Raw genomic sequence first — 25,895 nt, 5'->3', positions numbered from 1 at the left:
ATTGAGAATACATAGTATGTGCTAGTCTTTCCGGATTATCAATGTCCAAGTGATAATCCTATGACTAGGAACCTTTTAGGATAAGAGTGTGAAAGAGTAAAGGTCTCACACATCTAACTCTTTAGATTACTTTCTCTTTAACTCATATTCCTTGGACCTTGTTCAATCAAATATTAAGTATAAGCAATGAACAATAAACTTGCCCTTTTGAATAATAATAATTACAATAATAATTACATCAAAATGATTGTTTTAGGACACAATTCCTTCAATCTCCCACTTGTACTAAACCCAATCAGCCATGAAACGTACACCCATCTTCTCAAGATGTTGTTCTAGCTTTGCTTGTGATAAAGGCTTAGTGAATGGATCTGATATGTTATCAACAGATGCTACTTTGAGAATGTTAACGTCTCCACGATTAACAATCTCCCTTATGATATGGAAACGTCTTTCGATGTGTTTGGATTTTTGATGAGACCTTGGTTCCTTGGCTTGAGCAATTGCCCCATTGTTGTCACAGTAAAGTGGAATCGGTGACTCAATGGTAGGAACAACATCAAGTTCAGTGATGAACTTTTTCATCCAAACTGCTTCCTTTGCAGCCTCTGCAGCTGCAATGTATTCTGCCTCAGTAGTGGAATCTGCAGTAACGCTTTGTTTGCAGCTTCTCCAATTTACTGCACCTCCATTCAAGGTGAAGACAAACCCCGATGTGGATTTTCTGTCATTCACATCAGATTGAAAATCTGAGTCTGTGTATGCTTCCACTTGCAACTCTGATTGCAAATCACCACCTCCATAAACGAGGAATAAATCTTTAGTCCTTCTCAAGTACTTAAGGATATTCTTAACAGCATTCCAGTGTTCTAAACCTGGATTGGACTGATATCGACTAGTTATGCTTACGCCATAACTGATATCAGGTCTTGTGCATAGCATCGCATACATGAGGCTCCCTATTGCAGATGCATATGGGATCTTGCTCATCTTTTGCACTTCCTCAATCGTTTGTGGGCACATTTTCTTAGAAAGGTGAATGCCATGTCTGACAGGCAGAAAACCCTTCCTAGATTGTTCCATGTGAAATCTATTCAGCACTTTGTCTATGTACAAGGATTGAGATAATCCAATTAATCTTTTTGATCTGTCTCTATAGATCTTTATTCCTAGTACATAGGCAGCTTCTCCAAGATCCTTCATAAGGAAGGTCTTGGACAACCAAACTTTAATTGAAGATAACATTCCTACATCATTCCCAAAGAGTAGGATGTCATCTACATAAAGTACAAGGAACACAACAGCACTCCCACTGACCTTTTTGTAAACACAAGGTTCATCCATGTTTTGTGTGAAACCAAAAGATTTGACTGCATCATCAAAACGGATGTTCCAACTCCTTGAAGCTTGCTTGAGTCCATAGATGGACCTATGAAGCTTACACACTTTATGAATGTCATCTTTAGACGCAAAGCCTTCAGGTTGATCCATATAAAGCTCTTCCTCAAGGTTGCCATTCAGAAAGGCAGTCTTTACGTCCATTTGCCATATCTCATAATCATAGTGAGCAGCTATAGCAAATAATATCCGAATGGATTTAACCATGGCAACAGGAGAGAACGTATCTTCATAGTCAATGCCCTCTCTTTGCTTATAGCCCTTTGCCACCAACCTAGCTTTGTAGGTTTCTATTTTACCATCTGAGCCTATCTTTTTCTTGAAGACCCATTTGTTTCCAATTGGTCTAATACCAGGTGGAGGGTCAACGAGAGTCCAGACTTGATTGGTATACATAGAGTCAATCTCGGATTCCATGGCTTCTTGCCATTTCTTTGAGTCAACGTTTGACATTGCTTCATTATAACTAGAAGAATCATGCAGGTTTTCATTGTCACCAAGGAGATTTAACTCCCCAAGGCTTTCATGACACAAACCATACCTCTTGGGAGGTATCCGGATCCTACTAGATATTCTTGGAGTTTGTGTTATAGTTGGTTCAGGAAGTTGTTCAACGGGAAATGAAGTGTTAGTTTGTGGCTTGTTGGACACTTCCTTGAGTTCTACCATTTGTTCAACATTTCCATCAAGGACATAGTCCCTTTCAAGGAAAGTGGCATTCCTGCTAACAAACACCTTTTGTTCTTCAGGTTGATAGAAATAATATCCTAAACTATCTTTAGGATATCCCACAAATAAACACTTGCTTGATCTAGCTTCAAGCTTGCCTGCTTCTAGTCTTTTGACATAAGCTGGACAACCCCAAATCTTAATATGATTGAGACTTGGTTTCTTCCCATGCCACATCTCATATGGTGTAAGAGGGATGGACTTGGAAGGCACTCTATTTAACAAATAAATTGCTGTTTGAAGTGCATATCCCCAAAAGGATATAGGTAAATCAGTATAGCTCATCATGGAACGAACCATGTCTAACAAAGTTCGATTTCTCCTTTCAGAGACACCATTGAGTTGTGGTGTTCCAGGAGGAGCTAATGAAGAAACAATGCCTTCTTGTTTGAGATAATCAATAAACTCATTGCTTAAGTATTCGCCTCCTCGATCGGATCTTAGAGCCTTAATACTCTTGTCGGTTTGTTTCTCAACTTCATTTTTAAATTCTTTGAACATTTCAAAGGCTTCAGATTTGTGCTTCATAAGGTATATATATCCAAACCGAGAATAGTCATCGGTAAAAGTTATGAAGTATGAGAATCCACCTTTACTAATAGTGGACATGGGACCACATACATCGGTATGTATTAGGCCTAAGAGTTCTTTAACTCTTGTTCTTTGTCCACCATAATGTGACTTGGTCATTTTTCCTTTTAGACAAGACTCACAAGTAGGCATAGGATCAGATCCTAACGACTCTAAATATCCATTTTTGGATAATTTGTGAATTCTATCTTGGCTAATATGACCAAGCTTAAGGTGCCACATCTTAATGGGGTTAACCGTTTCCCGAGATCTCTTAGATCCCAAAGCATTTTCCTTCATACAATTAATACTACCATCTAAAGCTAGATGAAAGAGACCATCAATAATATTAGCATGACATATCATGCGTTCATTAATAGATACAAAACCACTTAGTTTATCAAAAACTACTCTATAACCATCCTTCAAAAGCATGGAGATGGAGATAAGGTTCTTTATACATATAGGAAGATAAAGACAATTATTTAACTCCAATGTATCTCCTGATGGTAACTTCAAAATATAAGTCCCCACGGCTTTGGCGTCAACTCTTGTGCCATTTCCAACACGTAGGGTGATTTCTCCAGCTTTAAGCTTCCTTGCTCCCACTAGGTCCTGCAACGAAGTGCAAACATGGTGAGATGCACCTGAATCAATTATCCAAGTGGAAGTATTATTAACTGTAAGTATTGATTCAATCACATTGATCATACCTGCTGTTGAAGACTGGTTCTTCAAGGATGCAAGATAAGCTTTGCAATTCCTCTTCCAATGCCCATCCTTGTTGCAAAAGAAACAAACACCTTTTGGTTCCTTTTGTTCCTTCTTCTTCTTCTTTTGGACTGCTCCTTTAGGCTTTGCCACTTGTTTCTTCTTCCCTTTGCCCTTGCCTTTGGACTTGGAAGAAGAAGCGACAATGGCCACACTCCCACTCTCTTTCTTGATTTGCTTCTCAGCTGTTACCAGCATATTGAGAAGATCAGAAAGACTATGATCCATTTGTTGCATATTATAGTTCATTATGAACTGAGAAAATGAATCATCTAGGGAGGATAGAAGAAGATCTTGAGCTAGCTCCGCATCAAGTGCAAATCCAAGGTCTTGAATTTGCTCAATAAGGCCTATCATTTTTAGACCATGTTGATGCACAGGAGCACCCCTCACATGCTTTGTCTTAACAAGCTCATTGACAGCTGTGAATCGCACATTTCTATTTCTCTCACCAAACAATTCAGTGAGATGAAGTAATATAGAACTGGCGCTATCCATATTCTCATGTTGCTTCTGAAGTTGTGAGTTCATGGATGCAAGCATAACACATTTAGCTTGCGTGTCATCATCCTTATGCTTTTGATAAGCAACACGTTGCTCATCGGTTGCATCTTGAGCCAATGGAGTGTGAGGAGGTGCATTTTGTAAGACATAAGCGATCTTATCGAATGTCAATACAATTTTCAAATTGCGGAGCCAGTCATTGAAGTTTGGGCCCTCAAGACGATTTTCATTGAGAATTTTGGTGATAGGATGTCCTGACATATTGCAGTCTACATAACATAAAATAAAAGAAGTGAGATTGATTTTAAAACCAAGTGACTCGGGTCTTAAGAATCAAATGGCACCCTCTCACTATTTTAACAAATTCCAAATCCCTCAAGGAATTCGAGAGTATAAATTAAAACTCTTAGTGAGTATGGAAGACTCATTTTCATTAAGCCAACCGCATCATAATAGAACTATAGGTCAACTTAATTTCCATGAGAGGATACTCTTATCCAATCACATCAAATGTGAATATCCATAACTTTGGCCTCTAAAGTAAGTAAGTCTCACCATAATAGGATATTGATAAATTACTCTAGTTAAGCTATACCCATCATCTCATGTAAGTATAGGGATCAAAAATTAAATCTCATCATAATAGAATATTGACCAAGATTTGTCCCTACCTTACAACATCAAATGTTGAATAACCTCTTTTTAATGCTCCTAGCAAGAAATACCCCCGTTCGGAATGATATTCACATGTAAGAACATCTAATAGGAGATTACAATGTTGGAAGGCCACAAAGAAGCATTCATAATGTCTTCTTCGTTTTTCAACTTAATATCACTTTGAGGGAATTTTAAGGTCTCATCTTTAATAATCTCATTAATAACAATCACATTGCATTTGCTTTGATCCTAATGCAATCACATTTTCATTATACTTGATCTATAATAAAATACTCCCACTTAATTGTTTTTCGGAAAAACAATTTGATTTCATCAAAAACATTTTTCAAATGGAATCATGGGAAGTATAAAATTACTTGATCAAGTGCAACGAACATGCAATTATAATAGGTCACATAGGATGATTATGGACTTGTTGTTTGATCCAACATGAGCCAATATGTTGGATCAAGGTCATGTTTGGGTGGTTGATTTTAATTACGCGTAACGATTACGAAAATTAAATAACTAAGCTAAGCTATTACACTTTGCACTTGAACTTATTTCAAGGCTTGATGACTTCAAACTTCTTCTTTGGATCATCATCATGTGCCTCCATCTTCGATTACAAGAGTGGATAAGGGGCATACAAGCTCCCATTTAAATTTAATCAAACTTGAATAAATTAAATAAGCTACTTAGTTACACAACCAAATGAATTAATCAAATTAATTACATAACCCAAATGAATTAACTACTTTAATTACATAACCACATTCATTCAAAATGAATAGTCGGCCAATCTCATGCTCAATTATATTAGGCCATAGTCCATAATCATCCTTTAATTAACCAAGATTAATAAGGTTAATTAAACAAGCATATTTAACTCAATCAAAATAAGTTAACCACTAAATTACTTTAATTTAAGCAAGTAAATTAGTTGAGTGATTTATGAGATGATGTCTTACATCATGCATCATTAACTTTTGGTGAGTAATTTAGGGGATAATGTTTTACATCATGCATCACCAACTTTTGGTGAGTGATTTAGAGATAATGTTTTACATCATGTATCACAAACTTTTGGTGAGTGATTTTAGAGATAATGTTTTACATCATGCATCACCAACTTTTGGTGAGTGATTTAGAGATAATGTTTTACATCATGCATCACCAACTTTTGGAGAGTTATTTAAAGAAACTAATAATAAAGATGACTAACTCTACCAACTATTTGGTGAGAGAAACATGGAAATGATTTTATGTCATCATTAACTATTAGGTAAATAACAATTCATGAATTTATGGATCAAAAGTGAGAGCAAACACCATGGAAAAATGAGCTAGTTCACAACTAGTTTAGACATATTCCAAAAAGCTGGAAATAAAATTCCAGCTTTATGTTCTTCCATTGAACACTTGTTTACTTCATCTTTGAAGCCAAAACATGCATCCCCTAAAGCATATATCATCTAACATGTTTCTAAGATTAACATTTTAATTAAGAAACATATAGAACCCCTTAATACATATCTCATATGCATTAAAGTTTCATAAAACTTAAACCACTTCTTACATGTAATTTCTAGAAACCTTTTCTTGCTATCATAAAATCTACCTTACATCACATGCTTCATAACTTTTATGATAAAGCAAATTTTATGATCTAAATTACATATTACTCTAAGCTTAAGAAAATCACATCAACAAACATACTTAGCCATGTTTATAACATATCAAAATTAAGCCAATGGCTCTGATACCAATTGAAGGAATGGATGGATTTCAAAACTTTTTAATTAGTGCGGAATAAGTTTAACAATTAAACTACTAACTAAACATAAAATCCATTCCTTTAACCCATGATCTTGGCTTATTGTGATATGTATATAAACATAGCATGCATGGTAAGGAAGAACAAAGAGGGAGTTTCTGTTCTACTCACCCTTGGAGCGTGATTTTAATCCGATCCAAGTGAACCACCAAAGTTCCTCTCCTTGATCTCTCCTTGTGTGTGTTTCCTCCACCTTGAAGCACCTTGAATTAAGAACTCCTTCTTATACTCCTTCTTGTGCTTGTAATCTCCTCCTTGATGTAACAAGTAAAGCCACAAAAATATATGGCCTCTAAGGATCTTCACCAAGTGAATCAAGAGATGAAGAAAGATGAAAGAAAAGAAGAAATTATGCAAGTGTTCTTCTTTCCTTTAATTTCTGAAAAATGGACCAAGAGAGAACTCTCTTTCTCTCTCTCTAATCTGAAAATAATAGTGTGGAGACACTCACTTTTCTTTGTCCATGCTTTCCCTTTTATATAATAGGAAATAACTCCAATTACTAAAAGAAAAATATTGACTTTCATAAAGCCAATATTTTGGCTGGTCCATACATGTTATTGGGCACTAAAAATGTGTCTTGGGCTTTCATTTAAATCTCATTTAGTGAAGCCCAAGTCCACACCAAAAAACCCGACAATCGTTTAGGCCCAATAGGTTCGGTTTTACCCGAAAATCCTAATTATGTTCAAATAATAAATCTAATTAATTATTTGCTCATAACCAACTCTTGTTTAATCTTCTTCATATACAATCTCAATGATCCACTTATATGGTGTGCGATCTCTTAGGTTCTAATTAACAAGGCAGTGAAGTTTATAGAAACCATTCTATTTTGTTTACGAATCAAAAACTCCATTTTTGATTCTCCCTTGTTATTAGGATAATAAATGTTTATTAATCCTCGGGGACTTCACAAGTCATGAGTGACGTCTTGCAACATATCATGACTACCCTAGTTAATGTAGAATGACAAAGAACCTATTCAATTGGAATTACAATACAATACGGTCCTTCTCTTACACTATGTTCTAAATCACATCATCGGGGTATGGAATTGATATGTCAATCCCCTAATGTGATTTTCATTCTTATGTGATTCTTAGAATGTGATTAAAAACTCCTTTTTAAATCTCATTCAATGCTTTGGCCAAAGACTCATTGAATCACATCTTTGAACATACACCTTATTTACTTAAGGATAGAGATTCCTTGTTGTACACTCACATGTCTCCATGACCGAATTGATTATACCAATGAATGCATCTATTATATCCATTAAGGGACACAATGTTATTGCATCATCAAGAGATAATCCATTCACTCATAAGACAACTATGGTGTCTCAGGTCAAAGGACTAATTTGTATTATTGCAATTTAGAGTTCAAGTTTGACATGTAAGTAAGACTCCATACAAGAACTCTAATGATCGCGTTCAGTATACTCTTTAAGTTAAGAGCACCCACATACTTGTATTAGTGTCTCTACACAAATGACAAGAGACATATCATCCTCCATATTGAGAATACATAGTATGTGCTAGTCTTTCCGGATTATCAATGTCCAAGTGATAATCCTATGACTAGGAACCTTTTAGGATAAGAGTGTGAAAGAGTAAAGGTCTCACACATCTAACTCTTTAGATTACTTTCTCTTTAACTCATATTCCTTGGACCTTGTTCAATCAAATATTAAGTATAAGCAATGAACAATAAACTTGCCCTTTTGAATAATAATAATTACAATAATAATTACATCAAAATGATTGTTTTAGGACACAATTCCTTCAATGGCTTGACTGTGCTACCGGATAAGGTACTTAATTTTACAAGTTCAAGCCTAAAGTCCTTGAAAGTGAGACGCAGTGACTACTCTGTTAAAGTAAGAGCTGTGAATCTCGAATCTTTTACACTTGTATCTAAATGTAATATAGAAGGAGTAACATTGGATAGATTTCATGTCATACCAGGGATGGAGAAAGTAAGCCCATGTTTGTCATTCTATCAGCCACCGTATTTCCTTCCCGAAGAATATGGGAACAATGAAAAGTCATTGCTCTAATACGTGCTAAGCAAGTAAGCCATGCAATTCGAAGCGGCCAAGGTGGAACAAAAGATGAGGATTTGATGCATGCAATTACACTAGTCAGTAACATTGGATAGATGCAATAACTTGAAATATAGAAGATCCATGCTCAGGGCTTGGATAGTCTTGACTTGCTTGGATGCCATGATAGCATGAAGGCCACAATCAATGCTCCAAATTTATCTTTCAATGGTTACATGAAGCATAACATTTTTGTGGAAACTCTAAACCTAAAGGAGGGTGTAATCGCAGTTCGGGACAGGAAACCCACCTTTGTAGATGAGTCATGGCCGGAAACACTTTTCTTCTCTCAGAGATTTTTTAAGTAAAGGCTATGGTTCTTGCTCCACATCAATACGCCTATTTGTTTTTGATCCGGAGGTGAGCTTTATCTATGCAATACATGTATATATTCCTTTATCTTTTTCCATTTTTGTTGAGCAATTTGCAGCAGCCCTAGTTAATTTCTATCTCTTTTCTACTTATTTTATTGTAGACTTTCACGTTTCCAAAAGATTTCAGGAAGACTTGCTCTCCACCATTGCCTCGTCTCAAAGAACTTGAGGTTGACATTGTCGACAACCATCCATCAGAGAAAATAGATTCTGAATTCTGGGACTCCTTGCAGTGGATGGCACCTTATGCAGCCCTAAGCTAGAGTGCGATTTTGATTGTCTGATTATCTTGACTGCAAAACACTGTTTCAATTTGAGCATTACTGTCGAAGACTAGTTGATCGATTATTGCAGTTTATGATTATCTATTTATCTTGATTATGATTTAAGTGTTTAAGGACAATCAAAATTGACAGAGAGAGAGTTTCGATTCAGAGAGAATGAGAATTCATGTGTATTTATTCATCTCATACAATAGGGTATTTATAGGAAAACATTGTAGTGTGAATGCTCAAAGAGAAAACCAAAATGATAACAATCTTCATCATGGCTGCAGCTGCATACTTGTCTTTCAATGATGAAATCTGCCATGCTTGTTGCCTCTTGGTATAAAGCATGTCACACAAGTCTTCATACACTCAAGTACCTATGTATACACTCAAGTACTTATTACATGATATAGACATTTATACTATGACTCATATATACAACAAGATGAGTCATATATACTACAACACTCCCCCTTGGATATTTCATGTCAATAGTATTGTCTAGGCTGTGCGCTTCGAAGTTGCCTCGTTAAAAACCTTGTCAAGTAATAAAACCCTGTGGGAAAAACAACTTTGGTCGAAGGAGAAAAAGAGCACAACGCGCGTTGAGTGTGGAGTAGTAATATCACAGCTTCGGAGATAAGTGGAGTCTTCTTATCAGCATCATAAGTAGGTAGTATATATGTCTACGAGAGGGATGCATTTAGAGTTGCTGCAACAAAACCTTGCCCGGAAAACCCAGTGGGAAAAAACCGTGGTCGAAGGGAAAAGATGAGCAAAAGCATATATGTTGAATCAAAACATCTTCAGGATATAGTATAAGTGGGGCGACCATGCTAAAGATGTGCCTCGTTAAAACCTTGCCAGGTAACAAAACCCAGTGGGACAAAATAACCCTGGACGAAGGACAAAAAGAGTACACGATGGTCAAGTGGGTATACTTCTGGATACTCCCCCTGATTTCAACATCTCCTTTGTGTCTCCCAAACGTGGTGTTTCTCTCGTTGCCTCATTAAAAACCTTTGCCGAGTAATAAAAACCCTGTGGGATAAAAATAACCTCGGTCGAAAGGGAAAAAGAGCACAACACACTCTTCACGTTTCGAGACCATATATGCAGACATCTCCCCCTCTGATTGATCTTTGAGGAGTCTTTTATTGCTGATTTTATGCTTGATGTTGTCGCTTTTGATGCAGCCTTGCTTCATTTGTTTCAAAATAAGCAGCATTATCTTAAATGCTTGTAGGCTCATCTGTGGTAGACTTCAAACTACAACTGTTCGAACATGCGTAACTATGGATCCAGTCCATATACATTCACGAACTACTTCGTGAAGAGCAATACTCTCTGCATTGTTCGAAGATATAGCGACTAAGGTCTATTCTGTAAACCTTCAAGATATCGCGGTCTTACCCATGGTGAACACTTTACCAGTCTGGGAAGGCCTTTGTATGGGTCAACAGATACCCAATATCAGCTAAACCTTCCATCATCTCTTTGTAGGGATAGAATAAGCCCATATCGATCGTACATCTCAAGTATCGAAAGATATCTTTTACACCAATCCAATAGCGTCGCGTTGGCGCAGAGCTATACCTTTTAGCTAACAAGTTTATGTCAAAGCGAGATGTCCAGTCTTGTGCATTGAGCTAAGTACAATAATGCGCTTATTCGCACTTCTGCCTCTTGCACATCTTTGTCTGATCATCCTTCAGACGAAGATGATCCTTTTTAGGATCAAGACTACGAACGATCATGCGGTGCTTGAAGGCTTGACCTTTGTCAAAATGCCTAAGCATCTATCAACACGGTGCTCAAGTTCCAAACTGAGGCATAATCGTGTTCCCCCAAAATCCTTCATCTCAAACTCGGATTTCAAGTGTTCAGCGGTTTCCCTTAACTCTTTAAGGGCTTCTAATGAAGATCATGTCCAACATGAAAACCGCGATAGAATCCGAAACTTGTTATGGAAACGCGCGGGCATATCCCTTCCCAATCAAGTAGTCACTTTTAGCGAGCGTTTCAACTCTATTGCAAACGCGCTCCGTGGTCTAGAGCCACTTGATTTGGGTAACTAAAGTTTCACTATGAACTTTCATGTATATTCCATATCTAGATCCCCATAGAGATACGTAGTGACCACATTTATAAGCTGCATGTTCAGTTATTTGGAAACTACCAAACTGACAGGGTAGTGGAGTGCAATGACAACCATTACGAGAAAATATGTCTCATCGTAGTCAATTCCAGGGCGTTTTGTGAGAAGCCTTGCGCCATAAGGCGAGATTGCCATCTCTTTTTCTCAACACGCTTTCTAACGAAGACCCATTAGTCAATAGGTTTTATGTAAGAAGGTGTTGGCATCACTGGCTCAACGACCTTCCTCTTCGTTAGAGAATCTTACTTAACCTGGATCGCATCTTTCCATTTAGGCCAAATTTCTCTACGTTGGTATTCATGCTTCAACAGAGCGTGGTTCGATATCATCGATCTCAACAAACTCATGTGCATCAAAATGCGCAAATACATCATCAATTATGATGGAGTTTCTATTCCACGTCTTATGTACACTAGTGTGATTTTCATAGAGCTCTATATTCTCAGAAATAGGTTCTGACGTTGAGGCGTCCCCCAAAGATAACCATAATCCGGAAGATACTCATAAGACGGATGTTGAGTGTCGATGATCCAAGGATTGTGCCAAAGTATCCTTCGAATCCACAGGCTTCCCACGCATCTTAGTTGGGGCCTTGGCCTATAACGCCAGAGTGCCACTTTCTATGGCGTTGGCGCCTTGCCTACCTCTGTGTAGGGTGGCGCTACGTCCTATTTGTAGGGACATCCTTCCTTGCAGGCATTTTTGCAGCAAATGTGTGATCTCGTCACTTTTAATAGGGATCTCTCGTCACTTTTAATAGGGATCGAGATGAGACATAGTGGGGACAGACCACGACAATTCCTGTCGTTCCTGCTGAACATTCGAGTTCTTATCTCCCCCTAACGATGGGAAGACTGTCTCATCAAAGTGACATCCGTAAATCAAACGGAAAGGAGATCCCCTTGCAAGGGCATTAAGTGGCGAACGATTGTTGGAGTCTCAAATCCAACTAAGTTGCTCACTTATTGGTAAGGACCTACCATAGGCGTTGTGGCAGCGCAATTGGCACATAAATGGCTCACTCGAATGTGCGTAAGTACAAAATATTTGTACCCAGTCACTAGCTGTAACGCAGATATACATTGAGTGGCGGTAGGTCGTAGAGAAATTAGCATAGTTGTATGCGATATTGCATCTCCCCAAGCGGATATAAGAAGATTGGTGCGCATCACCAATATCTGAACTACCATCGTAGTTATGTCCGCGAGACCTTTTGGGCGTGTATATGGGAATGTGATGTCTAACATCAGTCCCTTTGCAATAACCATCGAAAGTCTTCGATGTAAACTCTCTAGCATAGTCAAATCTATTTGACTGAAGGATGAATCTGGGGGGTGAGCCCATTGTCATATGATTTGTGCTAGGAGTATAGCATACGTAGCTTTTATAGATGGACAATGGCACAACACGTGATTAGTGTGTTTGCGTGTCAACCAACATCATGAGATATTCAAACGTCCGCAAGTTGGTTGAATAGGTCCATAAATATCACCTTGGATTCTTTGTAAGAATGGTATATTTTCTTTAGTGTCCTTTGTATAGGATGGTCTCGATCCTATCTTTGCTAAAGAGCAAGCTTTGCAAAACGAAGTAACTCTTTGGACCAATCTTTGGTTCATACTTCTTTTCGTTTTGAGGAATGGATGTCCGTGAAGTCTTTAATATACGGAACATCATATCACGACCTGGATATCCCAAACGGTCTTGCCAAAGCCTATATGTGTCAGAATCCCATAAGTCATCTCTTATGACATGGTTTGATTCAATGACTGGAATAGTGGTTGCATGCAACCCACTAGAGCGACACATAAGTTTCTCTAATACTCGTTTATGTCCGTAGTCATTAGAGGCGATGCAAAGGAACTCTTGTCCATTCTTACAATGTGTTTTCACATGAAAATCATTGACTCTTATATCTTTCAAGTAATAAAGTTCGGAAATTAACACATGTCCATGACATTGAATAATAATGCGACACTTTATTAATAGCCAATGATTACATCAAAGTTTCCAAAATCTATTCCAAAATAAAATCAAACTTATACAAATTGTAATTGCTAATCCGTTTGGTAATTCCAATGAAATATGACCAGGGAAGTAGAGAGATGTTGGTGGAGCGAGGCTCGCTTAAGTACCCCGATCTCAATTACTTTCCTAGACATCATACTTCATTGGGTACGCCACATGAGAAAGAGTCAATACATTTGTCTTTTGTTGACTAAGGCACATTTGCCGTTTTATTGGAAAATAGAAAGGACTATTCTAATCAAAGTCTGCGGCATCCTCGTGCTCTTTACAGCTTTGAAGTCCTCAGTGGTGAGAGTGATATCTTCACCATCTTCATCTTCAGCAAGATTGATTTCTTGCTCTCTCAATTGCCTATACTCCTTGTAGCTTGCAGCTAGTTGGGTACTTGCATGGCATTGTTTGAACCAATGCTTCAATTGATCCATATAGCGTCACATCAAGATAATTACTTGAGCAGCATGCTTTGTGGGTGTTCGTTGGAACACAAGGCCCTGGTCAGGTGCCTGTATTATGGGCAATATCCCTCTCGTAGTGAGATGGTTCTCAACGTCGGTTACCCAGCCATGGTATTCCGAGCCTGTTGAGTCAAGCATTGGAAAGTCGAGTCTAGGTTCATTCGACATCCTGAAAAATAGGAAGATAAGATATATTAGTTTCGGAGTTTAAACTTCCACGAAAACTAAGATAATAAGATTTCTGAGCTATGCTACCAAGAAATCAATTTCCAAGAATATTTGGATTAGATGAAAACAATGATGTTTGCGGACGCTCTTAGTCCGATTATTATGAACATTCTTAGTTCATTGATTTACGAACACTCTTAGTTCGTATAGCGTGAATCCCCACGATTATGCTTTTAGTTGATAAATTGATACTTGCGGACGCTCTTAGTCCGAATATTATGAATACTCTTAGTTTATAGATTACGAATGCTCTTAGTTCGTTTAGCGTGAATTTCTTTAATTCCGCTTTTTGATTACAAGTCCCTGAAAAGAAGAGAAAAAGGAATACAAACTCAAAACAGGAACTTTAATCTTTAAAACTTACTTGTTGAAATTCGGAGCAAATTTGCTTCTGAACAGATCGCACTTCAAATGTTATACAGGTCTCAAAACTGCTCCAACAGAGCTGAAATTTGGAGATAAGATATAAGAGACAGAGATTAACAACTTTGAAGAAGAAATGATTTTGATTAGATGTCCCGAAAAGGACGTTTCTTGGCGTGCAAGCAGGTTGATCTGCACAGGAACGATCATACTGAATAGCTCCCACTTTGAATGGTGTACATGTCTCAAAACGACTTCAAAAGGGCTGAAATTTTGAGGTCAGATAGAAAAGACATAAATGAACAACGTTGATGAAGGAATGATTTTGATCTGAGGTCCCTATCAAGATGTTTCGGGCGTACAAACAGGCTGATCTGCACAGGAACGAGCGTGCTGAACAGCTCCCACTTCGAATGGTGTACAGGTCTCAAAACGAGTTCAACAGGGCTACAATTTGGAGGACAGATAGAAGAGACATATACGAACAACTTTTATGAAGGAAGTATTTTGATCTGAGGTCCCTATCAAGATGTTTCGGGGCGTGCAAACAGGCTGATCTGCACAGGAAAATCACTTAAAAGTGTTTGGCAGGTGACTCGGCAGCTGCTGCGCAGGTCGCTCGGCAGCTGCTGTGCAGGGTCTCGGCAGCTGCTGCGCAGCTGCTCGGCAGCACTTGGCAGCGGTCTGGTTTCTGTTCAAAAATTCCGGCGGCCGGTTCAGGCCTTTTCCGGCCGGTTCCGGCGATTCTGAGGCCGGTTCTGGGCTTCTGGGATCAATGGCTTTGATATGAGATAGGTTTTGGAGGTTTTTTTTGTAGTTTTGGAAAAATGACTTCGATTGATGATGAACTCTACTCTTGTCAATTTTCGATTCTAATTCTAGAGCAACTTCGTGCTGATAACGTGTTTAAGGACAATCAAAATTGACAGAGAGAGAGAGAGAGTTTCGATTCAGAGAGAATGAGAATTCATGTGTATTTATTCATCTCATACAATAGGGTATTTATAGGAAAACATTGTAGTGTGAATGCTCAAAGAGAAAACCAAAATGATAACAATCTTCATCATGGCTGCAGCTGCATACTTGTCTTTCAATGATGAAATCTGCCATGCTTGTTGCCTCTTGGTATAAAGCATGTCACACAAGTCTTCATACACTCAAGTACCTATGTATACACTCAAGTACTTATTACATGATATAGACATTTATACTATGACTCATATATACAACAAGATGAGTCATATATACTACAACATTAAGAGAGTATTCAGTGCATTGACGTGAGATTGCACCATCATGAATGGTCGGCCAGATAAATACATATTTTGGTTATTAAAAAAAGGTTGCTATACGCATAAGCTTTCTTTCCAAGAATTGGATAGGTATATGGTCTTCGCTCCCCATATTAGATTTCCAGGAGGGTGATGACGGCAGCAACTTTCCCATATTTGACAAACTTCAACATATAAAGTTCATCAACTTCTTAGAAAGGTGTTTGGAGCTTCGTGAAGACAAACCGATAGAAAAATTCCGACTTCACATGAGATTTGGCGGGGTTGAAGACGCTACTTGCATAAATAAGTGGTTGAGTTTTGCAGTTAATAGAAACGTCAAAGAGTTGGATATCAGCATTAGTCCGAGGCTCAGAAGCGATTCGAAGCACTACTACTTGTCTCAGAACCTTATTGATACGAAAGTAACTTTGGGGTACATAAGAATAAAAGACCCCGATAAAGTTACAAATCTTCCATCATTGAAAACTATGTTCCTAAAAGATGTGGGGTTTGAGGATTTGAAAGCTTTCTTGAGCTTAATTTCCGGGTGTCCTTCCATTGAGTATTTGTCAATGCTTTCATGTTAGTTTTTGCTCGAAATTGCTAATGAATGAGGATGTGACGTTTCTGTTTAGAAGTTCGAGCCTGAAGTCCTTAGAAGTCGGTTGCACTAGTAACCGTATCAAAGTTACAGCTATTAGTCTCGAATCTTTTACATTCGTTTCTGAAAAAGAAATAAAAGCAATCTTCTTGGATGGCTGCCCAACTTGAAATATATCAACATCCATGCTCCGCGACTGGATTGGATTGGTTTGGATTGTCTGGATGCCATGCCATGATAGCGTTAAGGCCACAATCAATACTCCAAATATTCATACATTTTCTTATGATGGTTATTTGAAATATAAAGCCTACAACAAAATCAAAAACTCTGTCCACAGATTTGACCATCCATTTGAGGAAATAGGAGACCCAAAATTGTGGGAGTCGTTGCATGAGTTGGATGGCACCTTATGCTGAGATTATGCTCTATTAGGGTTCTTTTTTCTTTTTTTTCTTTAAAGACTAATTGATTTTATTTTATTTTTTCCGGAAAGACTAGTTGATTTCAATTTAGAACTTGATGTCAATTACCATAGCTTTATAATATGTGTGTGTGAGTTATAAAATATTTTTCACCAAAAATGTCAACAGTTGAGAGATGATGCCTACAAAAGCACACGAAAAAAATGGAGTATGTACGTACTTACGTTCCTAGCATGTGTAAACAGGTTCAATTCCTAGCAGATCAAAACATTTCCTCGTCCCTATTGTTGTTGCTTTGCAAAACGCGAGTCTGCTTTTTTCTGCACTCCCAAAAACCTACCCTGTTTTACAATGCACAAATTGAGTAATTGAGTGAGATTTTTGTGACTGTATGTTCAACAAGTTGTGTCTCGAAATCAAATGAATTTCATCGAGTAAGATGATTTGATGTTGTAAAGTCTTACGGTGCCAAAAGAAGACGTTGATGAAACACATGATAAGTCCTGGTAAAATGATTCGGCTGGCATACTCTGACCCAAAGGCACCCAAACCGAGATGGAATGAACAGAAACGAAGCCAGCATTAAGTAAGCCCATTAAAGGTGGCCAGAGTAGTTCTTATTAGAAATGTGTGCTGTTGAATTGTACCCAAGACAAAGTAACTAACATCAAACTGATCCCTCACTTCCTTATGCCGCCTTGGACGTCAACCATCTCCAAGCGATCTCGGATTATCCTGACCCGCGTTACAATTACACCTTCTGGGAATCTGGGTGTTATTGAGGTCAGTTGGCTTTGAACTGGGATTCGCTTAATTTGGAAAAATTTTGATTCTTGTAATTAGAGTTGTTGCTACTGTGCTAGCATACATGCAAATTTCTCAAATTCTAAGCATGAGTGTAGCATTACAGCAATGCATATTATGAGTGTATTTCACATGCTTCACTCGTAATGTGACTTGGAAATTTGGGTTCATTGGGTTATGAAATGAAGCATGTGGAATCCAAATTACGAGTGTTTTGGAGCTATGTACAGTTGGTTGCTTTGTGTATTTTGCTTACTGGACTGTGTTTTGGTGCTATAACGTTGGTTGCTTTAGGGATTATGAGTATTTTGGAGGTATATGATGTTGCTTGCTTTGTGTATTTTGCTTACTTCACTGTGTTTTGGTGCTAGACAGTTGGTTGATTTGGCCTGGGTTGTTTTTGGATTTTGGATGTGAATTGAATTGGGGTTTTGTGGAAATGTTTGTGTTGATTGGGTTATTAATGGGGTTTTCAGGTGAAATGCATGGCGGTCAGTATGTATCAGGCTGCTAGTGGAGCTGCTGCTGCTATGATAGAGCTTGAGCAGCAAACTCATGAGGTTTCTTCTACTTTCTCCATGTTGTTGTATTGGTTTCGGTTTTGTTTTGGTTTCATCTTTCTAGTTTAGCTGATGTAATTTTATTTTTGTATTAAGGTTCTGGAAGGGAAGCCAGTAACTTCTGAGATATTTCAGCGGCAGGTCTGTCTATCTTTGCTCTTTGTTGTTCAAGTTTGTTTTCGGAAAAATAGTTGTGTTCTGTTCTGTTTCCCATGAGGTTTCATTGAACCACCGATATCTGCCTTCATTTTTGCAGTATGCTTTAAATTTGTTTTCCCACAATTCAGCGGTTTTTCCAAATGGATATAATGAAGAGGAAATGAAACTAGTCAAGAAGACACGATAAACATGGGCTAGTATCTTTACTAGTTTCTTATCACTCCCATAACAATTATTTTGTTAATCAAGTGAAGTTCAGAAAGAGTAGTTTATTGGAAGTTGGATTTTAAGAATGGAGATGATAACATATTGGTGTAGAACTGCAGATGTAATTTATTTGTTGTCCATCTATTCTGAATCAGAATGACAAGGATGTCAAGGAACTGTCACTTGCATGCGAGTTCCTGTAATGCAGGCACATGCTGAGAGTGTAAATCGTGAATTTGAGAATCTCCTTGATGAGGTAATACTACATTACTGTTATATAACAGAAGTCGATGATAATAATATATATTGGTCGTTGATGAGTTGTTCTGGTAAAGTCATTAAGGAATTTCACATTGTAAATCTCCAGCATTGGTGGGAAGAAAAGTAGTTAGAACAAAATGGTAGATGATATCATGAATTTCATTGTTATTGATATTATATTATACTGAGGAAAGACTTAACATTTAACAAGAAGTTTTCCATGGATACGAATGGCTCTTGTGCTACTATCAACATTGGTTTTGCATCTGCATGATGATTCTCTTATGTTTATGTTCTTAAGACTTTAGGCTGTTCTTGTATCTTATTTACAATGGTTTGATCAAGTGGATTTAAGTCACTGTGCTCTTGTTTTCTCTCCTACTTCTTTCTCGAGCATAACATTAAGATTGTCAATCACTCTTAACATTAAAAGTACCCAGGTGTAGCATTTGGTTTTTCGTTGGTCATCTCAAAGAAGAAATATTAGATATTCTTGAATGTGCTAAGATGCATGTGTACTTTTATCCCCATGAAATTGGTCAGTCTCTTTTGTCCATTGGAGGGCCATTGGGCTTATGGTCTATACAACGAGAGGCAATCCTCTCGCATTCCATGAACCCAACCTTGATGAACTTGAGATTCAATCCAAGTCCCTGGTATGGCACACCAAGGATGTTTACCAACTTGTAGCTGGCACTTTCTGCAGTAAAGTTATAAATATTTTAACAAGTACGGTATGTTTTATCTTACTGGACTGTGAGTCGAGTACTGTATTTCCGTGCCTATGTTCTAGTGATATGTGCATGTCATGGTGTTTTATGTGGGAAACTCAATCAAGCACGATCACAGACAAGCTAATTTGCAATAGATGGATTATTTATTAATGTAATCAGTGCAGTTTTTCTTACCATTCGTTCATCACAAGTTCTCCTTAGAGGCTTAAATTTGTTCCATGTCCAGGACACCGCAAGGGATATTCGGAAGAAGGCTCCTGGTGTGGTGGTTATTGATGACCATACAGCTAATAACTTCCCTACACCTTTGGAGGTGTCAAACAAAGATGATGTTGCGGTTGGCAGAATCAGCCGTGATGTGTCCCAGGAGGGGAACTATGGGTAAGACTAATATTACAGTACATGTTCTAATTTTGCTTTGCATATTTTAACAAGCCACAAATGGGAATATCTGAGCAGGTTGGACATCTTTGTCTGCAGTGATAAAAAATGCAAGGAAGCTGTACTTAATGCTGTTCAGATTGCTGAGCTGTTGCTATAGTTAACCTATGATTTCAAGGGTGAGGTTTCTCACCATCTAATCTATTTTCCGAGATGAAGTGATCTGAGATCTTCTTAGTTGTACTTTAGTCTATAGATGGGGGTTGTGAGGTGAGACGAAGCAGATCCAAGCAGTTTTTGTAGACTAGTTATTCATTTTCAAATGCAACTGTTGACATATGGGAGATTTTGCTAGAATAAACTTATAATTTAAGAGAATGAATTGTACGAGGATGTTGTTTTAATTATTAGTGTGTGCGAAAACTAAATTGGCCGGTGTCTTATGAGTCAAATGTTGAGAAGTGTAAGGCCGTAAGGGAGGTTTTTTAGGAACATCGCCTTTAGTAACCAGTTTAGTTGAGCAGCCATGAATTCTGACCAAGCTTGGTTGAAAAAGGTATGAATGATTACATATAGTTGATAATCCAAAAAAAAAAAAAAAAAAACAGATGTAGAAAGCTGCAATGAACATGAACACATCAGGTAGTGCCAGACCCAAAATCTAAATATCGATTGCTCGTATTCAGACCATCTAAAGAACAGTATTATTATTCAGACCATCATTTTCATTCCTTGATCTTGTAGGAGTAGTGTTTGAAGCCTTTACATTAGGCTTGCCAGCCAAGGTTGGTTAGATCAATAGCGTAGTCTATGATGGTGATGGTCTATGATGGGAAATTGCTGGCTCCAAGCTTCCAACGACTTTCAGAGCAAGTTCGTCTATCCTTTTCTTTTACTGTTGCTTTTTAAATTCTAGGCACTGTTTTATTCTTATTCACTTTCACTCGCTCAAGTTAAGGATGCTCTCTTGTCTAAACCTTGCTCAACAAGGAGTGAAGTTCTTGATCATGGGGAACATAGGTGCCCACTTTCCTTTTCCCCTTGGAGAGATTCTAGAAGATTCTTGGCTTGAACTTCGCATAAGGGTTAAGGCATTGTGACTCATTGGTCCCTTAACTTGCAGAACATTCTTGGCCAAAAAGTTCACTTTCAACATCATTTAAACAAAATAAACTGGACAAATTAAGGGAATTTAAATAATCCTAGTGTAACATATTTGTCAATTACATTAATATCAACCACCAACCTTAATTGGATGAAATCTTAGTTTAGGCATTTAGAACTTGTTGCATTATACTTTCAGTACAATTAAGAGTAAAACTATGAAAATGAACAAAAGGTCAACCATCATGGCCTTGCTACGTGTCAAAATGCAATTCGACTCCTCAGAGCTGACCAGTGACAAAGTCATTGCTGCGAAGCACGGGATCATGACAGTCGTTTATTCTATTCAAAAACAGAGGCAAGATTCTCTAGACCAGGCATAACTGCCATGACAAGTTGTGGCAAAAAAAATAAAAAACACGGAGCTGCCATGACAAGTTATTTAACAACGGGAGATGTACTTGAAACTTGAGGACCAATCTTTGACCTCTGCTCTTTTTCTTCCTATAAATATTGGCTTCATGAGCTTTGCTTCATCCACGGAAAGCAGTTGTTACCTCTGATCGAGCTTACATTTCAAAGTCAATGTGAGCTTTACATTACATTCTTCTAGCTCTTTTAGTTAACTTCATGCCTAATGATAATGTAGTATTATGTCAATTGCATTTTCTTTCAAAGCTTTTGCTATGTTCTGCATTCCCTTTACTGTTTTTAGTTGAGAGTTACTAATTTTAATTTTTACTTTGATACAGCAATTGCCATTATCAACTAGTCAGCATGGTCAAGACAGTTTACTTGTTTGGATTTCCCACTGTGGAGTCTCCAGAAGCAGTGACAAAATTTCTGGAGGAGTATACTGGAGAAGGAACTGTTATCTCTGTGAATGTTCTTCCTCCAAAAGATGGCGCATCAAGATCATCTGCCATAGTTGAATTCACAACTGCAGAATGTGCTGAAATAATAATTCCATTAGCCGATAATCGATGCCTGTGGTATGGAGAGTCTTATCTGAAAGCTCGAGAATGGAAGCATGACTTGGCACCGAAATCAAAAGTCTTGGAGGAACTTGTGACACTTCACTTTGGATGCAAGATATCTGAGGAGATGTTTTCGGTGCTTTGGACAAAATCAGATGTTTCTGTGACATTTGGGATGGAACTGAAAAATGTGCACTTGTCTTTCTCCTATGATTGTGCTAAATACAAGCTTGAGCTCCCATCTGATACTATTTGCCGGATTGAGCTGCGTTGTCCACTTGGTCAGTTTACCCGTCTTATCATCCAGGTTTGTCAAAGTTCTTACTGCTTGATTCCCCTATTTTGCTGCTCCTCATATATCGTTTATATGCTTGTATTTAAATCCTAGTAACTTCTAACTTTAACTAGCATCAAGTTCATTATCTTGCAAAATAAACTGTTCTATGCTAGCCTTTTATGAGTTATACCAGGAAAAAACCATTTCTGGGGTGTGTTTAAGCAGTGATACTTTTATAGGGTTTAGACTCATGTTGTATTTTAGATAAAAAGCAATGACTTTTAGCTCTGGATAATATACAGAAACATGGTTTCTCTCAGTGAAACTTAGGTGTGATGTCATGTTTGATTACTATTTCGGTTCTAAACTTCTAATCAAGTTTTGAGTATTTGAGCACTTACCTATTACATCATAGTACGTCTATGTGCGTCACTTTGGGGAAAGTATCTAACATTTTCTCTTCTTGCCAGTTACGTGGTGCCCCTCGGATTTATAAGAAAAATGTAACTTCGGCTTCTGACAACTCCTGGGTTCGAGAAGTTGATTTCACTCCATCATGTTGCATCGGGCAATCCTCTTCTTTATGTTTGGAGCTTCCATTAAGTTGTGCACTTCCAGACCTAGGCGAGAGTTTCATTCACTATATAGAGAATAAAGGACAGTTTGTGCTGAAGACGGGTAACACTTTCTCCGGAAATTCAGCTTTTGTTCCTATTCTGGCTCCACCCCTAGGGATTGACTTGCCATTTAAAATCCTGTTCAAGATAAATTCACTGGTTCAGCATGGTTGTATTCCCGGGCAAGCTCTTGATGTCAGTTTCTATAATCTAGTGGATCCTACTAGAATAAGAATTGAATATATAGAGTGTGCCCTGGACAAACTGTTTAACTCCAAGGAGTGCTGCTATGAACCTGTGAGGTGGCTTCTTAAGCAGTACGAAATGTACCAGGCATGCAAGCAGATTCCTCAGTCACCAGCTATATTTTTAGATGAAGACTTTGTGTATGTACACAGGGTTCAGATTACACCATGTAAAGTATACTTCTGTGGTCCAGAGGTAAATCTCTCCAATCGGGTTTTACGAAATTATCCTGAAGATATTGACAATTTTCTTCGGGTTTCTTTTGTTGATGAGGACTTGGGGAAGATGCATTCTGTAGATTTGTGTCCGCGGACAGGTTGTGCAGAAGAGGAGAGGAGAACTAGAGTTTATGAAAGGATATTTTCTACACTAAGAGATGGGATAGTGATTGGTGAAAAGAAATTTGAGTTTCTTGCATCTTCATCTAGTCAATTGCGAGAACACTCTGCTTGGATGTTTGCTTCCAGAAGCGGCCTTACTGCACAAGGAATTAGAGACTGGATGGGTGATTTTAGTCAAATTAAAAATGCCGCTAAATATGCAGCCAGGCTTGGACAGTCTTTCAGCTCTTCCAGGGAGACTTTCAGTGTTGGATTGGATGAAATTGAAGTCATTCCTGATGTAGAAATTGAAAGAGGCAGAACCAAATATTGCTTCTCTGATGGAATTGGGAAGATATCTGCTGATTTTGCTGAAAAAGTGGCAAGAAAGTGTGGGAAAAGTTCTACTCCATCCGCCTTTCAAATCCGCTATGCTGGCTACAAAGGCATTGTGGCAGTTGATCCAAAATTGTCAAAGAAGCTGGCATTGAGAAAGAGCATGTGCAAGTTCAAATCACTCAACACAAAGTTAGATGTCCTGGCATGGAGCAGGTACCAACCTTGTTTCCTCAATCGTCAATTGATTACCCTTTTGTCCACCCTTGGAGTTCGGGATCTTGTTTTTGAGAAGAAGCAAAAGCTGGCAATGAATCAGTTGGAAGGGATTCTAACTGATCCATTGAAAGCACAGGAGGCACTGGAATTGATGTTCCATGGAGAGGCGACGAATGTTTTAAAGGAAATGTTGATGTTTTATAAGCCAAATGCAGAGCCATTTCTCTCATTGATGCTACAATCATTATGTGCATCAAAACTTGCGGAACTACGGAGCAGAACACGAATTTTTGTTCCAAATGGAAGATCTATGAAGGGATGTCTAGATGAAACCAGGACATTGGAATATGGTCAGGTATTTGTGCAATGTTCTCACCATGCTATCTTCGATGGCAGCACTACAACTGCAAGCCAAGAGAATTTTACTGTTGAGGGCAAAGTAGTTGTTGCTAAACACCCGTGTTTACACCCGGGAGATGTGCGTGTTCTTATGGCTGTGGATGTGCCGGCGTTACACCACATGGTGGATTGTGTCGTGTTCCCCCAAAAAGGAAAGAGGTAACTTTCAGATTGCTTAATACTTTTGTATTTCAGTCTTTCTTGAATTGTTTGATATTATTTTGTTGCCTTAACTATATATACTAATTACAATTTTTTTTCCATTAAATAGGCCTCATCCTAATGAATGCTCAGGCAGCGATTTAGATGGAGATGATTACTTTGTCAGTTGGGATCGTGACCTGATTCCACCGCGGCAAACTGAACCCATGAACTATAACCCAGCACCAACTGTGGAATTGGATCATAATGTTACAATGGAGGTATGGTATTATTCAAATTATCATGTAACATGTAGTGAAGTATATATTTAAACATGTCTTGATATTGTGTTCTGCTGTGTTACACTACCAGGAAGTTGCGGAGTCCTTTACCAACTACATAGTGAATGACAACTTGGGCATCATTTCACATGCACATCTTGCCTTTGCAGACAGAAAACCACGGAAGGCTATGAGTGATGAATGTATTGAACTCGCAACGCTCCACTCCCATGCTGTTGATTCTCCTAAAACTGGTGTACTAGTGAAACTGCCGCGTAGACTGCGTGTCCAAGAATACCCAGATTTCATGGAAAAGATTGACAGGAAAACCTATGAGTCCAAGTGTGTGATTGGGAAGCTTTTCCGACAGGTGAAAGATATCGAGCTAGGATCGGATTCACACTCTTTTAAATTCAAGTCCTTCACTAGGGAAGTGGCTAGGAGGTTTTATGATACTGACATGGAGGTAGATGGATTCGAAGATTACATAAATGATGCCATGAGTTACAAAAGTAAGTATGACTACAAGCTGGGAAACCTGATGGACTATTATGGTATCAAAACTGAAGCTGAAATACTGAGTGGAAATGTTTCCAATGTATCAAAGTTCTTCAAGAGAAAGGACTTGGAGTCAATTAACTACGCTGTGAGGTCATTGAAGAAGGAAGCAAGGACATGGTTTATGGAGAAGCCAAATGGCGAAGATCCATCAGATTTCGGAACTGATATTGATAATGTGTATGCAGCCAAAGCATCAGCATGGTACCATGTTACATATCATCATCGTTACTGGGGTTGCTACAACAAGGCTATGTCAAGAGACCATTTCCTGAGTTTTCCATGGTGTGTTTTCGACATGCTCATCCAGATCAAGAGGGAGAAAACAAGTAGAAGAAATCATTGACGAAAGTCACCACTGAAGAGCCATTTGACTTGGCAGCCTAACGGCAATGTATCTGTTTGAGAATTTTACATTAATCCTTAGCTGTTGTGTATTTTCTTTAATTTTGTAAGTGGGATTAGCACGCTATGTTGTATTAGTTTCTGTCTTAGGACATTGCTTTCGCAAGCCTCTCTCAAGAATCATGTCAGTGACCTTGTTTACTTTCTTTGTTTTGCTGTTC

At 38.2% G+C, this 25,895-nt stretch overlaps 2 protein-coding genes across 3 annotated transcripts; both read left to right on the top strand.

Moving 5' to 3' along the window:
- Positions 1-17,198: 17,198 nt before the first annotated feature.
- Positions 17,199-21,026, top strand: LOC133726305 (uncharacterized). Of its 2 annotated transcripts, XR_009854743.1 has the most exons (7): positions 17,199-17,531; positions 18,029-18,112; positions 18,209-18,253; positions 18,634-18,734; positions 19,700-19,854; positions 19,933-20,033; positions 20,599-21,026. XR_009854743.1 is itself a non-coding variant. In XM_062153820.1 (6 exons), the coding sequence occupies exons 4-6, from the start codon at positions 18,666-18,668 to the stop codon at positions 20,012-20,014; spliced, it is 306 nt and encodes a 101-aa protein (XP_062009804.1). In that variant the 5' UTR covers positions 17,223-17,531; positions 18,029-18,112; positions 18,209-18,253; positions 18,634-18,665; the 3' UTR covers positions 20,015-20,227. The 2 variants fall into 2 exon arrangements, 1 of the variants encoding a protein (XP_062009804.1); XM_062153820.1 differs by lacking the exon at positions 20,599-21,026 and having other exon boundaries at positions 17,223-17,531; positions 19,933-20,227.
- Positions 21,027-21,034: 8 nt separating this feature from the next.
- LOC133726303 (probable RNA-dependent RNA polymerase 1) lies at positions 21,035-25,857 on the top strand. The gene is made up of 5 exons (XM_062153818.1): positions 21,035-21,545; positions 21,711-22,242; positions 22,683-24,508; positions 24,621-24,771; positions 24,863-25,857. The coding sequence occupies exons 2-5, from the start codon at positions 21,736-21,738 to the stop codon at positions 25,673-25,675; spliced, it is 3,297 nt and encodes a 1,098-aa protein (XP_062009802.1). The 5' UTR covers positions 21,035-21,545; positions 21,711-21,735; the 3' UTR covers positions 25,676-25,857.
- The last annotated feature ends 38 nt before the right edge of the window (positions 25,858-25,895 follow it).

The sequence above is a fragment of the Rosa rugosa genome, chromosome 1 (assembly GCF_958449725.1).
Source record: "Rosa rugosa chromosome 1, drRosRugo1.1, whole genome shotgun sequence".
Classification (NCBI taxonomy): domain Eukaryota; kingdom Viridiplantae; phylum Streptophyta; class Magnoliopsida; order Rosales; family Rosaceae; genus Rosa; species Rosa rugosa.
The sequence above is the reverse complement of the archived record's forward strand: the minus strand, read 5'-3'. Positions and strand labels throughout refer to the sequence as shown.

Excerpts from the sequence above, each read along its gene's own strand:
- LOC133726305 (XM_062153820.1), top strand. The coding sequence starts at position 18,666 with ATGCGAGTTCCTGTAATGCAGGCACATGCTGAGAGTGTAAATCGTGAA. Across the intron at positions 18,735-19,699 it reads TTGAGAATCTCCTTGATGAG|GACACCGCAAGGGATATTCG; the intron begins GTAATACTACAT and ends TTCCATGTCCAG. Across the intron at positions 19,855-19,932 it reads TCCCAGGAGGGGAACTATGG|GTTGGACATCTTTGTCTGCA; the intron begins GTAAGACTAATA and ends ATATCTGAGCAG.
- LOC133726303 (XM_062153818.1), top strand. The coding sequence starts at position 21,736 with ATGGTCAAGACAGTTTACTTGTTTGGATTTCCCACTGTGGAGTCTCCA. Across the intron at positions 22,243-22,682 it reads TTACCCGTCTTATCATCCAG|TTACGTGGTGCCCCTCGGAT; the intron begins GTTTGTCAAAGT and ends TCTTCTTGCCAG. Across the intron at positions 24,772-24,862 it reads ATCATAATGTTACAATGGAG|GAAGTTGCGGAGTCCTTTAC; the intron begins GTATGGTATTAT and ends TTACACTACCAG.